This window comes from Poecilia formosa, unplaced genomic scaffold (assembly GCF_000485575.1).
Source record: "Poecilia formosa unplaced genomic scaffold, Poecilia_formosa-5.1.2 Scaffold954, whole genome shotgun sequence".
In the NCBI taxonomy this organism is placed as follows: Eukaryota; Metazoa; Chordata; class Actinopteri; order Cyprinodontiformes; family Poeciliidae; genus Poecilia; species Poecilia formosa.
In genome coordinates this window covers 32,006-47,221 of record NW_006800893.1, presented here as the reverse complement: position 1 = coordinate 47,221, position 15,216 = coordinate 32,006, and the positions used below count along the sequence as shown (strand labels likewise).

The following is a 15,216-nucleotide window of genomic DNA, read 5'->3' as shown; positions in this document are numbered from 1 at the left end:
CGGCCCGCGGGCCGTACGGTTGACACCCGTGGAGAAGAAGCAGTGGTGTGACGTGAGCGGTAAACGGCTATTGCTGGGTTTCAGATGACATACCACCGACGTCACCCAACGCACATGGAGGGCCGGAAGTAAATCCAGCCCATTTATTTCTGTTGATCCAGCATCAAAATGTCCATAGTTTGAGTCATGTACGGTTGTTTTCAATAGAGAGAAAGATAAACGTTATTTTTGTGTTTCGAAGGTAGTTGGTCACAAGGGAGTTAAAAAACTTACTGCAAAAAGAGGAGAAAAGTGGATCAACAATCTTTGACTAAAAACAGGAGGTGTGAAAACTAACAATGCCAGAGTTTGCAGCGCCACTTTCTAACAGGTAACGATCGCATCGTTTAAACTGTATTTTCAGATATTTTATTGGACAGTTACTTAGAAAGACAAGCATTCATATATAAGGTACGATATATTATTTTTATGCCCTAGCTTGGTTGTCCCCAGAGTGCTAATGTTGTTAGCAGCTGGGTCAGTGCCGAGTCACCGACAGAAAATATGCTTATTCAGTGGGACTTCCATGCTAAAAAAAATAAAAATAAAAAAGCAAAATAAATTAAATATAACCTACACAAGCCATACAGTCACAGTGAGCTGTTACTATTCCCCCACATGCTTCGTGTCTGGCCACGAATAGACACGAACATGGGGGTTTTTTGTAGATCGGTGCTAATAGCTGACCTACATTGGATCTGAATGCAGCGTCCTACAGTGACTCAACATTAACATACAACTCCATGATATATTTGGGTTTACAGAAGCTAAATAAATTATTTACCAGAAGATTCAAGTCCATAAAATAACATGGGTTAGTTTGTTGTTAGCGATAGCATGGTTATCATAGACTAATTACTTTTTTTAAAGGTTTTATCTGCTCTAGTGGTTTTTATTTGATAGAGGGTTGACAGGAAAGTGGGTAATGAGAGAAGGAAGGGGAAGACATGCGGCAAAGGTCGCCAGGGGAATCAAACCTGTGACGGCCACTTCGAGGACTGAGGCCTCCATATGTGGACTGTGCCTAATCCCTGCGCCACCACAGCACACCCATAGACTAATCACTTAAAATAGCACAACTCACTATACTCACCTGGCAGAAACAAGTGGACAGCCATTTAATGCTTTTTTTGATCCTTAATGCTTGACCCAACTTGAAACTAAATGATTGTATTCTCCAGGCTTTTGGAAAACTTTCTTCTGGCTCATCGTATAATATGAGGACTGCAGCTCCAGGTAGTTAGTGTTATGTGGATCGCCACGACACTGGGTAAATCCTCAAGATTATAAGACGAGTCTTTTTTTACAGAGATAATACAGATCGTATCCTAAATATATGCATATTTTTTTGAGATGCCTCAGTTGTTCCAGCCTATTTAGTGCATTAGCGTACTCGTGATCAATTTTGCTTTGTTTTGAATCAAAGAAATCCCCTTCCGGGCCTCCATCTGAATTTTGCGTGTCATCCGGATCACGTGTCTGAAACCCAGCAATACACAGTGTGTAACAACAAAGTTTTTAAATTAAATAGAATTAAACTACAAGAAGTTGTGCCCTCCCTAAACTCCCATCCAGATTCATCATCAGTGTGTCTCTCTAACAGAATGCTAGGGGCGGTGGTGGTTGGCGTCGGTACAGCTGGTGCGGTACGGATCAGAGACATGTTGACCCCGCTAGCTGGCAGTGCTGCAGAGAAGCTGATTGTCCAAGGGTTTGTATCCAGGTAAGACATATCTGATGTAAGATTCCATAAACCAGGCATAACATTATGATGCTGACAGGTGACGTCTCACCATCATGCCACCAAATATTGAGTGTAATATGATGCTATAGAAACAGCATCATGGACAAAGAAAAAAACTGATAGAATTAGAAAAACACAAAGTAATAAGAACTCAATATGCACATCCAGTTATTAAATGCAAGTAATTGATATTCATTTTAATTGTATTTTTTTGGTTTGTTGTTTTTATGACAAGTTGTGGATTTAAATGGTATTTCACTGGAGATGTCTTCCTATAACATATAATTGCCCTGTAATATTTTTACATTTCCTGTCAATTTTACATCTTTTAATACAAAAACACGGTGGACCGCCTTGGCATCCCAACCACCGGCCTTAGCAAGTTTTCTGGGGGAAACTGACTTGTGTACTGAATTTCATGATTGTTGGTCAAAGCATGGCTTGGGGCTGATTTATTAAATATTCTAGGGGGCCCTGTGGAGGAATTAGGCCACGCCCACCAAATATTGGACTGCATTCCTGTTGTGGGGTGGACAAGAATCGATCACAGCGAGTTTGGTGCAGCTTGGCTGAAATATATAGAATTTAGTATGGTAACGGTGTGACCAGTGACTTTGCCACACTGTCATGGCCATGCCCTCCACCGAAAACTCTTTGTGCTTTAAAGCAAGTGAGACCAACTACTTATCTGTCATCAAAACAAGATCATTTTGATTACCTCAAGGAGGTCAGAGATGGAGCTTTTCAAGTAAAAAAGTAACTTTCTGTTCTGAGGAGACGGGCTTAGATGATGTCAGATTATGACGACATTGGATCGTCAGGCATCCAATCAGGATCACTCATACCATGTTTGGTGGCAGTTGACCTTTTTCTGTGACAGTTACAGCGTTTCGTTTGCAAGTTCGCCGCTTGGCCATGCCCCCTAAACATACAAAAACTCAGTTTTTTATATAAAATTTAAAGCCCCATCCCTTAACTGCCTGTCTCCAGATGCTGGGGCGGGAGGCGGGGTGCCGATATAAAAATGTTTTTTTTTTTATATTTTTTTTTAGTGTGTCTCTGTTATTACATAGCAAACAGTAAAACATGAGACAGTTAATCAGTGAAAACAATTGAGCCTCGTCTTATGACATACTGATAGTTTTAACAAATATGTAAAAAAAAAAAATAATGTCATGTTAATATATGTTCAAAAACAGTTTGTTGAAATCTGGGTAACACTTTATTTGACAGGTGTGCACAAGACTTGCATGACACTCATAAACTTGACATAACATCTACCATGAACATGAAGGAGTCTTTATGAATGTCTGACTGTTATCATGAAGTGTTATTCGGTAAATAATGACACTTTTAATGCAAAGTTACTAAAAAAGTTGCAGTAAAAGTGCCAACTTTGTATTAAAGTGTCATAACAAAAATAATGCAAAGTTGGCTATTGGTGACTTTGCATTGAAAGTGTCATTATTTACCAAATGACACTTTGTAACAGTCATAGACATTCATAAAGACTCCGTCATGTTCATGACAGATGTTATGTCAAGTTTATGACAGATTTCTATCAACTTTATTAAACATGTAACATGCCCATGCTGCCGAATGTAACTTTTATAGAAAATTTCTTTTACATATTTGTTCAAATTACTACTATGTCAAGTCAGTATGATGGCTTATTTTTTTTAGATTATCTGTCTCATGTTTTACTGTTTACTATGTAATATCATAATGACAGTTTAAAGAAATATGTAAAAAACCTATTGCTTATAAATATTACGTACTGCAACTTAAAAGTTGACCTTGAGCATATTTCTGCAGTTCCTCATTAAAAATAACAAATAAATTTGTGTCCTGCAATGAGGAATACAACAATAAAAAACACAAACACTGAACATTACTAAATAAAAAATTAAAAAATGTCAATTTACTCACTCACAGAGGCGGTTTTTAAGGGATAATGCCTTGTTGGACAGTTTACCTCCATCCAGTTCCATTACTATCTTCTGTAACACCTCAAAAGTGTTGTGAAGGTCAGGGTTGGCTAGGTTCAGTCCATATATCAGTCCAAAAAGCATTACAACAGCTGTTGGCACACTATTCATATTGGACACCACTCTGACGCCTTCAAGAACAACCCTGATGTCTTTTTTTTAAAAAGGTTTTATTGGCTCTAGTGGCCTTTATTTGATAGTTAATTGACAGGAAAGTTGGTAATGAGAAATGGGGAAAGACATGTGGCAAAGGTCACCAGGCCGGGAATCAAACCTGAGATGGCCGCGTCGAGGACTAACGCCTCCATACATGGGTTGTGCTTAACTCCTGCACCACCAGAGCACACCCAACCCCGATGTCTTCATCTGCTGAAGCACTGTCTTTCAGATGAAAAACGCCAATGGTGGTGCACTCCAATAGCCTCTTCAATGGTAGCTTCATCCACACCCTATTTGAAGAGATGACAAGTTAATCTCTCTTTTTCTGGACCTAGCTGTATTTAGGGCACCCATCTTGGAGTGGTCGACCTCTCCACTCAGCGTTATATGTTTGGCAGGCACAATGACGTATCAGCGCATTTAATCGATCATAATACACATTTTTGTTACTGGAAACATTATTAAAACAGCTATTAAAGCTACATTTATAAACAATTGTATTTTTAAAGTATTTTTAATTGTAGTGATACATAGTTCAGCATATTTAAATATTCTTAGTGGGAAAAAAGATACATTAGGAATAGAATATTCTGATATTGATGTATGATGAGCATTTTACAAAGCACACAGCCGTTCATAATTTATTTAATAAATGATTTAGTAATGTCAATACATATTTATATAAATATACAAACACAAATAATGACACAAATAAATAATGATTAATGATGACACAAATAAATGATGATTAATGATGAATAATATATATCAGATACATGTTTATGTGCATATAAACATGTACAGCCTAATATATATTATCTGTTGGCTGTTTTCCAGCCGACGAGTTCCAGCTTCAGAGAGATTCAGCAGCTGAGATTGAGTCCAAAATCTGATGTGAGATTAATCTGTGCTGCAGTGAATCCGTCTCTCTTTTAAGATATTTCCCACTTCTTCCTCACATTGTCTTTTTTTTAATTTTATTTTATCTTTATTGATTCTCAAGGAAGTATCATTTACATGACCTTAGGCCTCTACGTCACAAAACTAACTTCAACATTTGAAATAAGGTGGACAAGTAGACCATTGCATTATAACAGTCAAAACAAAAATGCAACTTCACTTCCCTGAGAAAGACTATAAAGCAAGGAGTGAAAGAAGAAACAAAAGAAAAGAAAAAATTAAGTTAGAAGTGTAAAAAGCAAATCACAAAAAAGAATACACCAACAAAAAACATAGTATAAAATAATTATGAAGTATGGCTATCATAGGATTGTTGAGATTTCATCAAGTTTGATCTCTAAAAATGAAAACAGATCTTTTAAGTTTTACATAGTCTACCCAAATCTGCCACCACTGACAAAATTGTTCAGTTCTGTGATTGAGAGAGGCTGTTATTTTTTCCATTTTATACATGTTAAATGTAATGTCGATCCAGTCGTCTACAGTTGGTTTGTCTTGTGATAACCATTTTCTTGTAATGTTTTTCTTACTTGCTGTTAATAAAATAATCATCAGATATTCGTTTCTTTTGGAAGCTTCTTGAGGAATTATGCCAAAATACATAAGATTGATCTCGAAAGGAATATTCTGCTTGAAAATATCTTGTAAGGCATTATTTATCTCTTTCCAGTTATCTTTTATAATTGGGCAGTCCCAGAAGACATGATAATGGTTTGCGTTTTGATTTCTACATTTTCTCCAACATGCAGGAGGATTTCCATCATAGTGGCATTTCTGAGCAGGTGTGATAAAGAATCTTACCAGATTTTTCCAGCCAAATTCTTGCCATTGCAAATATTTATTATATGTCCATTGGCATCTCCACATTATTGCCCATTCCTCCCCTGTTATTGTTAAATTGCCTTCTCTTTCCCATCTTGCTTTGATATGTAGGGTTGAATTGTTTTTGAGATCTATTAAATTTTTATAACAAGCCAATTTATGTTCTATCCCTTTAATAATTATTCCTTTAATATCCTTATTTTGTCTTATCGATTGGGCTAGTGGTTCTAAATATAATGCAAAAAGTAACGGTGACCACACACCCCTTTGTCTTGACCCTCTTTCTAAAGTAATTCTGTCTGATAAATGTCCATTAACTTTAATTCTCCCTGTGGGATTATTATGTAACACCTATATTGTATTTATTATTGTATTATGTAGTCCAAATTTATGTAAAACCCTGAAGAGAAAATTCCAGTCAACTGAATTGAATGCTTTTTCCACTCTATATTGATAACAATGGCTTTCAGTTTACTCTTTTGTAACATGAAGTGTCCTTCTTATATTGTCCTGTGTTTGACGTTGTCGTATGAAACCAGTTTGATCGTTATGTATTAGGGAAGAGAGAAATTCTGGCCATTATGGAAATAAAGAGTCGATAATCAATATTTAAAACAGATATCAGTCGGTATGATCCACAATCAAGTTTATCTTGGCCTTCTTTATGTATTACTGAGATTATTGCCTCCTTCCAGCTCGGTGGTGTTTGAGCTTTTTTTCAGAATCCAATTTAGTGAAGGGAGAAGGATTGGAATCAACTCTTTCTGAAATTCCTTATGAAATTCTGCTGTGTAACCATCTGACCCAGGCCATTTTCATGGTTTTAATCTACTTATTGTGTTTTTAGTTCTTTTTCTGTAATGTCTGATGTCATTTTTCTGTTCTGTTCTTTGTTCATACAAGGTAGTTCTAGTGAGTTCAACTATTCATCAATTTGTTCTGTAGTTCCTCCAGAGATTTTTGAATATAAGGATTTGTAAAATATTTAAAATGCTTCCTGGATATCATTCAATTTGTTCTTTAACAATTTTGATTTGGGATTTCTGATTCTATGGATTGTATTTTCTGCTGTTTTCTTTTTTAGTTTCCATGCTAGTACCCTCATAGATTTTGATCCGCCTTCATAGTGTCTTTGCTTAAGAAACATGAGGTTTTTCCATAGTTTCCTGTGTTGCCATATCATTTGTCATTTCTAATTCTTTTTAAATTTTCCAGTATATCTGGTGTACACTTTTGTTTGAGTTTTTGTTCTAGATCCTCCAATTTTTTTATGCAATTCCTCTGATCTTTTACTACTTAATTTTTTTAAGTGTGACGATATTGCTATAATTGCCCCTGGACTCGCACAAGTCACAAAATTTTACCTGGTTCAGAGTCAAGTTCACGTTACAAAATAGAGGGTGGCTGCTGGCTAGTCTGACTAATTCATGGAGGAAAGTGGAGTGAGACACTTGGATGTGAGTCATTAGAACTCACGTTGGCATGAAAAGTGACTGCAGGAAGACAAAAAGTTTGTGTAAACATTTATGTTATATGTGCAAGAGCACATTGAGCTGACGTAGGAAATAAAATGCATGTTTTAGCTCATATTGTCCGTTTAATCAACAGAAGAAAACTCGATGCTCACCAGGATGTGAAACAGATCTCAGCAGAGGAGGCTGTGAGCAGAGAGGACATCCATGCTGCATTCATCTGTACTGAGAATGACTCTCATGAAGACTTTGTCAGGTAACCTAAAATCTGGTATTTACACATGCAAAATTGTCTTTAACTAATTCTTTTGCCATCAATGTCACATCCTGGCTCAGAGATTCTGGCAGAAAAGAGGAAGAACACACAAGACAATAATTTATAGATATTTTATAGAAAATAAAAACTATCCGTTTAATTTGATGAACTAGTAAAATCAATTGTGTAAAGCAGTCGTCCCCAACCCCCGGGCCGCGGAACGGTACTGGACTGCACAAGGAATAATTAAATATTTCCGTTTTATGCGTTATCTGAGTCTGAAGAATCTTTTATTTTGAAAATCCTTTAACGGTATTCTCTCAGTTATGTCTTGTGCGCCAACACTGAGGCCACAAGCAGCAAAATGAGTAAGAAACAGATGTCTTTGGAAAGTTTCTTTGCGAAGGGGGAAAGGCCCAGAGAGGAGACAAGAGAATGGATTTATCCCGGACCGGTAGGTGATTTCCACATTCCAAGCCCGCTCTGTCTGATATGCGGCGACCGGCTCGCTAATGAGGCAATGAGGCCTTCAAACTGCTTTGTCACGTAGAGACCAAGCACCCTGTGCATATCAACACTTTGGGTGTCATTGTTTCGTTGCAGAGGAGCAAGCGCAGGGCTCCCATTAATTTGCCCTTATCGTGAGTTAAAATTTTCATGAAAATAAAATGTTTGTTTTTGTGGCGCTTCTGTATCTTATTTTGAAGGTGTAAATGTTACCATAGCGACTAGAGTCGGAGAGCGTTGGGCCATTGGTCGAGACCAGAGGAGAGGAGTAGAGCTTGTGAGTTTTAAGTCTGGTTCACACGGCACGATTTAAGAATTGTCCCAAACCTCTGTGAGTTCATTTGAGCTGATAAAAGTACAACAGGTTTGATCAGTTCTTGTGTCCAATCACACGGCAGGAGCAACACACCACACACGAACTGATTTCACTGATGAATATCCCGATTCCAGAAGAAAATCCCGTAAAACCCCCAACATACCACACGTGAATTTAGAATAAACAAATATGGATGATGATGTAGAAACAACAGTGATAGTTTGTGGACTCATTTTAAGCGATAAAAAGCGAAACAAAAAAAGGTGATGGATAAAAGACAGAGGGAGCAGCTGCTCTATTTACTGTATGATATGGAGGTGAATTATGTTTCTTCGTAGTTAACATTTTTTTTCTTACTGTGTTTAGATTTTCTGTTTTGTCGTTTCATTTAGCTTCACTGCTTAATTATATAATTATGTATTTACTGTTTTGATGTTTACATAGCGAACAATGGCCACAAAATAATGGATAACCCAAAAGATTAACTAATTTTAATATCTTGCCGTGTGAACCAGGCTTTAGTACAAAATAATGTTGTGTTTTACTAATTACAAATACAATCTACCTACAATGCATGTGACTGGTGTCAGCGTTAAGCGCTGACTGAATGAACTTCCTTATCGTTATAACATATGTCAGGTTAATGAAAGCTGAAAAGTAAGTGACAATCTTAGAACTTGGAACGTTCCAATTGTCTAAAATTGAATATGGTGCCGTGTGAACTGGGTTTTAGCTGGCACACCAACATGCAGAAGCCTTGTCTGACGGTTCAGACACACCCTCCCTCTGCCCCTCGCTGGGCCGCAATAAAATTGTCAAGCTTTGATTGGTCCGTGGTGATAAGGTTGGGGACCACTGGTGTAAAGTGTCAGTGAATGTAAATGCATCCCCAGGCAAATGAGGGGAATGACAGGGCCATTAAAAGATAGTTGGCCAATATTTTTATATTTCAGAGTTTATTGAACATCATAATTTAAAAATAACAGTAATAAAATAAATAATAAACATCCAAAGGAGTCACTAAAGCATGAACTTGCTAAAATCCAGCCCTTTTGGCTATTTTAAAATGTTTTTGCTAATATTAGTGTTTGGATTTTTAAAAATATTCCAGGGTTTCCCCCAGAAAACTTGCTAATCCCGGTGGTTTAGACGTCGAGTCGGTCCACTGATGGTCTACCGTGTTTTTGTATTAAAAGATGTTAAGTTGACAGAAAATATTAAAGTATTTAAGTAATAAAATATTTCCTGTAGCATATAATTACTGTGTAATTATATGTTACAGGAAAACATCACCAGTAAAATGATATTTAAACCTGCAACTAGTCTAAAAACAAATTTGCACTTCTGTTTAATCCAAATTAAGTCAGCAGCTCCGTCAGGACCCCAAGAGCTTCAGGGGCCGCATAAACTCTAATATTTTAAAACGGACCACAGATACATAAATGTAACACTTGTTTATTGAGATTATCAATGCTGTTAAACTTGATTCAATTTCAGCATACATTAATTAAATGATTTTAAATTGTTTAACATTTAAATACAAGATTTTAAGGAGCTGGCAAGTTTACTTTGTAAAACTTCAAAGAACAATATTCATAGTTAGATTGTTTTGTTACCATAGCAACAATCTGATGCTGAGTTTAATCTTTGAATTTACAAATACAAATTAGTAAACTGCGATTGTAACTTATTGCTTTTTATTGCTTTTTTTAATTGGCCAATTAAACTACTCCTTTCTCCCATATTTCACTAAATCTAACACAGAAGCTGTTAGAGGTGCTGATGATTTTAGCACCTAGAGGTCAAAGTCTGCAAGGCCTCATTCAGCCTTGGACCGGTCCTGCACAATGAGTAAATCCGCTGCACTGCGCAGAGATGCGCAACAAACGGGAGACTTGGCTTTAGTAGTTGTTCCATTTCGTGTCTGTTGAGTTTTTAATCGTCACAGAAACTATTCTGGTTGGTCGAGTTTATAGGACTCGACCGTGCCTGACGGTCACGAGTTTCTCAGATCTCCATGTGGCCGCGCGCATTAACTCTAAGTAGACAACGCATTTGATATGGTTTGATGCATCGTGTAACCGGAAAAATAATACTAAAAATAATAATAAAATAATATAAAATCAGCGTTAAGCGCGACTCCGAGGAGAGCGTTAAAGCTCCTCACCGGGCTGAACCTGCATGATGATTTTAGCAGTGCTACTTATCCACAAACGCTCCGGCCAACCGGGACCACAGACATAAATTTAACAGGGAAGACAGACACTGAGCCACATGCTAGGCAGCGTGTTGAGATGTAAACGCCGCATATAATTGTTCGTTCACGAAGATAAATCATTCTCACCGCTCCACAACGCGCCTCTGAATTCACTACAAGTTATTCACATAGAGATGGGCAACCAGAGCTAACGCAGTGGGTTTTAAACTCTTACCTAGAGTTTTCCAGAGGATCATAATTCTTTACAGTAGGTTGATGTAAATATCCATACAGGTCACTCAGCCTGTGTCCAGTTTGAGTGAAAGGAGGCGCGCGCGATCCCAGATCAATCTCAGTGAGTTTGGTGCAGCTGGGCTGAAACATGTGGAATCTAGAGCCAAATGTATGGTGGCGGCGTGACCTCTGACTTCGCTGTGCTGCCATGGCCACGCCCTCTACTGAAAACTCTTTGTGCTTTAAAGCAAGTGAGACCAACTTGTTATCAGTCATCTCACACAAGATCATCTTGATTAGGTCAAGAGAGCCAGAGTTGGAGCTTTAATAATAAAAACAAGAATAAGAAATCCTCCGATAACAATAGGCCTTCGACAGCGCTTTGCTGCTCGGGCCTAAAAAGTATAATTTTTTCTAATGATGGGATCAATTTAGGAAAAGTCATAAAATTTCAAATTGGCTTGTGTTGTCTTGCGGGTTGCTTTGGACCTGCAAGACAACACAAGGGTTAACTCACTCTTCTGTCCAGGATGTTTCTGGAAGCAGGGAAGCACGTCTGTGTGGAGTATCCCATGGCCCTGTCTTACCAGGCTGCTGCTCAACTGTGGGACTTAGCCCAGAAAAAAGGTGAACTCCATTACTTTTATAATTAACCTGTTTGTTAAAGGTTTTGAAATGTATCACCTCTACCCAAAGTGCAGTAGATAATCTGCAAACATTGTTTTTGAAATAGTATTAACACCATTTGTTTTTGGCCCACAGAAGAAAAGAAATAGCAACTTCTGATTTTCGTAAAATACAAAAATATTCCCAGAACAGTACAGACCAAACTACTGTTCACTTCCCGTACACTTCTGGACTGGAAGTAAACGGGAAGTGAACCTGTTTACCTCCCGCCCGGGAAAGTGAACAGGTTGAGAAGTTTTTCTGTTTGTCTGCAGGGGTGGTTCTACACGAGGAGCACATTGAGCTGCTGACAGAAGATTACAAACAGCTGAAGAAAGAAGTAGAAGGGAAAACCCTGTTGGAAGGTTCTCTTCACTTTGCTGGTAAAAAGCAAGAGCTTTATGTGCACTTCAGACTTGTCAGAAACATTATAAAGCACAAGAATACTTATCTCTTTTTCTCAGTTATTGACATTGGCATATATATATATATATATATGTGTGTGTGTGTGTGTGTGTGTGTGTGTGTATGTCTTTTTAAAATTTGCTTCCTTGAGAATTAATGAAGATAAAATAAAAAAAATATAATAAACTAGAAAAACTTAAATACTGTATTTTGAGGAAAGGAAGAAATGTCATGAAGGGTGGCACAGATATTTTTTAACTTTACATAAAGGAGCTGTCCCTGTTTGCATGCTCACCATACATCAACTACGAGGACGTCGTCCTTTCTCTAAACCTCACACTGGATTTAGACTGATAGATTCAAAGCTTGATCCCTTGCTTCCCTTCCTGCTTTAAATTCTGGTTGTGTTGAGTAAAAATGTAAACGACTAGTTTTTTTTTTTTTTATTTGTTTTTTTTTGCATTTCAAAAATACAACAGTATTTACAACATGTATGTACAGGTGATTAAAGATCATGTTTAAATTGAAACCTTAACAACTATAAAATGCAAATTGGAAAGGCAAAAGAAAAAAGCCTTTGTGAGCTTTTGGAATTGATCTAACTGTATTTTGTATTTTTTATTTTTTTATAACAATACCATTCATTGATTTTTGAAGTAGGTCTTGCTCTGTCTCAGGTGGAGCACTGAAGCCAGGATTTGGTTTTCCTGCGTTCAGTGGAATTGCTCGCCTTTCCTGGCTGGTTGATTTGTTTGGGGAGCTTTCAGTAAGAGCGGCAACTTTTGAAGAAGACGCCAAACAAGGCTACAGCAAGATGACAGCACAGCTGCTAACGTCTGACAGCAAGTTAGATATTATCTTTTTTCTTACTGCATTTTTGACAACAGATCCTTTAACATAATGATAACGTTTCCTGACTAATTTGGACATCAGAAGACAGTTTTGAGTAAATTGGGTTGGCAGAAGCCTAGTGTTCTACTGCTTCTATAGTTCCACTTCATTTTCTTGCAATATCAACTGTATATTAAAATTGCACTATAAATGTCCACTCCATGGCAAAAATAAGTTGCTTTTGGTGGGTTTTAGCTTACTGGCTAAAATTCCCCTGGCCAAAGAATGTCCAGTGTGTTTAAAAGCAACAGAAAAGGTCATTTTCTATGTTGGTGAATCAGTTATGCAGACCATGTGCTGACCTCAGCATTTGCAGCATTAGTGGTGAGGTATGCAGTAGTTCCACAGATCCCAACAGGAAATATGTTTTTTTTAACAGAATAAATCAACTAGTTAGACTTTTTGTAACAACCTGGTTAAACATTTTTGCTTTAAGTGTTTAATTATTACCATATAGGACTGCCTTTTTATAGGCCTGTGATTTTATCAGAAATTTTAACTTTACTGAAAATTTCAAGTAATGTAACAATATAAATCAGTGTTTCTGAACCTTTTTTGGCCCAGCACCCCCCTACCCTTTATTCAGGTCCCTCACCGCCACCCACCAAAGAATTGGCAGGCTACTTTGCCTGCCAATTAGCCTGCCAATAGTAATACCATTACTATTACTGTCACAATAGTGACAGTAATATTAATGGTAAAATAATGATTTTACCATTAATATTACTGTCACTATTGTAGATGTTTTGATTTTTATGCTTGTCAGGGTTTCCCCCAGTGTATTATAAGCCTGGCGGCCTGCCATGCTTTGTAGCCCTGCCCAGAAAATAAAATAAAATAAAAAAAAAAAAACATTTTTTATTTATTTTTTTTTTAAGCTAGGCTGCAAGCGTCTCTTTATCTCTTAGCATTTCACTAGTAGAGCAGATTTATTCCTAAAGGATAGGTTTATAATAGGTTAATAGTTTATGCATTTAAAAGCCAACAGCGCGCTGACCAATCGCACAGCTGGCGCCTCTGTGCTTTGCCTCAGCGAGATCACGCGTGCCTCCTTTCACTCAAACTGGACACAGGCTGAGTGACCTGTATGGATATTTACATAAACCTACTGTGAGGAATTATGATCCTCTGGAGAACTCTAGGTAAGAGTTTTAAACCCGCCGCGTTAGCTTTGGTTGCGCAGCTCAATGTGAACCGCAGGAATAACTTGTAGCGAATTCAGAGATGCGCGTTGTGGAGCGGTGAGAATGATTTATCTTTGTGAACAAACAATTATATCTGAGAAAACTTGTCCCATAAACTCGACCAACCAGAATAGTCTCTGTGATGCTTATTAAAAAGTCAACAGACACGAAATGGAAGAGCTACTAAAGCCACATTAGCAGCATTGAATTAAATCTCCCTTTTGTTGCGCATCTCTGCGTAGTGCAAAGGATTACCTAATCATGCAGGGCCGGTCCAAGGCTGTATGAGGCCTGGACCAGACTTTGGCTTAGGGGCCCCTTTTGTTGCTAAAAAATAGCAGCACCTCTAACAGTTTCTGTGTTAGATTTAGTAAAATATGGGAGAAGGGAGTAGTTTGATTGGCCAGCCTAAAAAGCAATAAGTTATCATCGCAGTTTACTGATATGTATTTGTAAATTTAAAGATTAAACTCACAGCATCAAATTGTTGCTATGGTAACAAAACAATCTAACTATGAGTATTGTTCTTTGAAGTTTTACAAAGTAAACTTGCCAGCTCCTTAAAATTTTGCGTTTAAATGTAAAACAATTTAAAGTCATTTAATTTATGTATGCCTAAACAATTGAATAAAATTTAACAGCATTGATAATCTCAATAAACAAATGTTACATTTATGTATCTGTGGTCTGTTTTAAAATATTAGCATTTGATAATTGATTTGATGATTAATGACCAGATAAAATATGTACAACATGCCAGTTTAAACTTTGAACTATTTGCAAACCGACTGAGCTCTGCAACATTAAAACATGGATAGAATTGTAACTACATGAATATTTGGGTTGCCACAAGGTTAAGTTCCGATGCACTCGTGTGTTTGAAGAGGAAAAAATAAAATGTCCGCAGCACTCCGATGTAAAAATATAAACAAAAATTTATTCCACAGTTTTTTGAGTAAGTCTTTATAAGAGCAATAAAGTCCTTCACTAGCCTCCACAACCAAACTACGGTTGAAAAACCGTGCGGCTCAGTCGCTCCCTTAGCAGCGCCTCCCTTCTATCTGCTGTCTCCCTTGTTCTACACGACCCACCTCATATGCATAAAATTGCCAGGTGGCCAATTAAGCTATAAAACATACTTCTAGTAACACTTATTCACAGTAAAACATCATGAAATTAGTTACATGCAATATTAATAATTCTACCTAAAATTTCAACAAAAACACTTAGTACATTTCTAATTAAGCAAATACATTTTAACAGTAACTGAATACTTTATACATTAACTTGGCCTCCACAATTAGGATATTACAATATTGAAACATCCTATTAATACTCGTTGTAATTTTAAACAGGGAATATTTGCAGGTCTCCCA

The 15,216-nt window shown here is 37.2% G+C and overlaps 2 protein-coding genes across 4 annotated transcripts in view; both read left to right on the top strand.

Moving 5' to 3' along the window:
* LOC103132196 (biliverdin reductase A-like) overlaps positions 1 to 13,314 on the top strand; it is a 15,738-nt gene extending 2,424 nt beyond the window's left edge. Inside the window, exons 1-6 of one of the 2 annotated variants that reach the window (XM_016667219.1) lie at positions 1,516 to 1,540; positions 1,643 to 1,762; positions 7,321 to 7,440; positions 11,224 to 11,321; positions 11,636 to 11,743; positions 12,443 to 13,314. In XM_016667219.1, coding sequence (XP_016522705.1) covers positions 1,644 to 1,762; positions 7,321 to 7,440; positions 11,224 to 11,321; positions 11,636 to 11,743; positions 12,443 to 12,666 — 669 coding nt within the window. In that variant the 5' untranslated portion in view covers positions 1,516 to 1,540; position 1,643 and the 3' untranslated portion in view covers positions 12,667 to 13,314. Of the gene's footprint in view, positions 1 to 1,515; positions 1,541 to 1,642; positions 1,763 to 7,320; positions 7,441 to 11,223; positions 11,322 to 11,635; positions 11,744 to 12,442 lie in introns of those variants that run through there. The other variant, XM_007543960.2, reaches the window with a different exon arrangement.
* LOC103132198 (biliverdin reductase A-like) overlaps positions 1 to 15,216 on the top strand; it is a 47,614-nt gene that overhangs the window by 2,315 nt on the left and 30,083 nt on the right. The gene's annotated exons all lie outside the window — the stretch shown is intronic.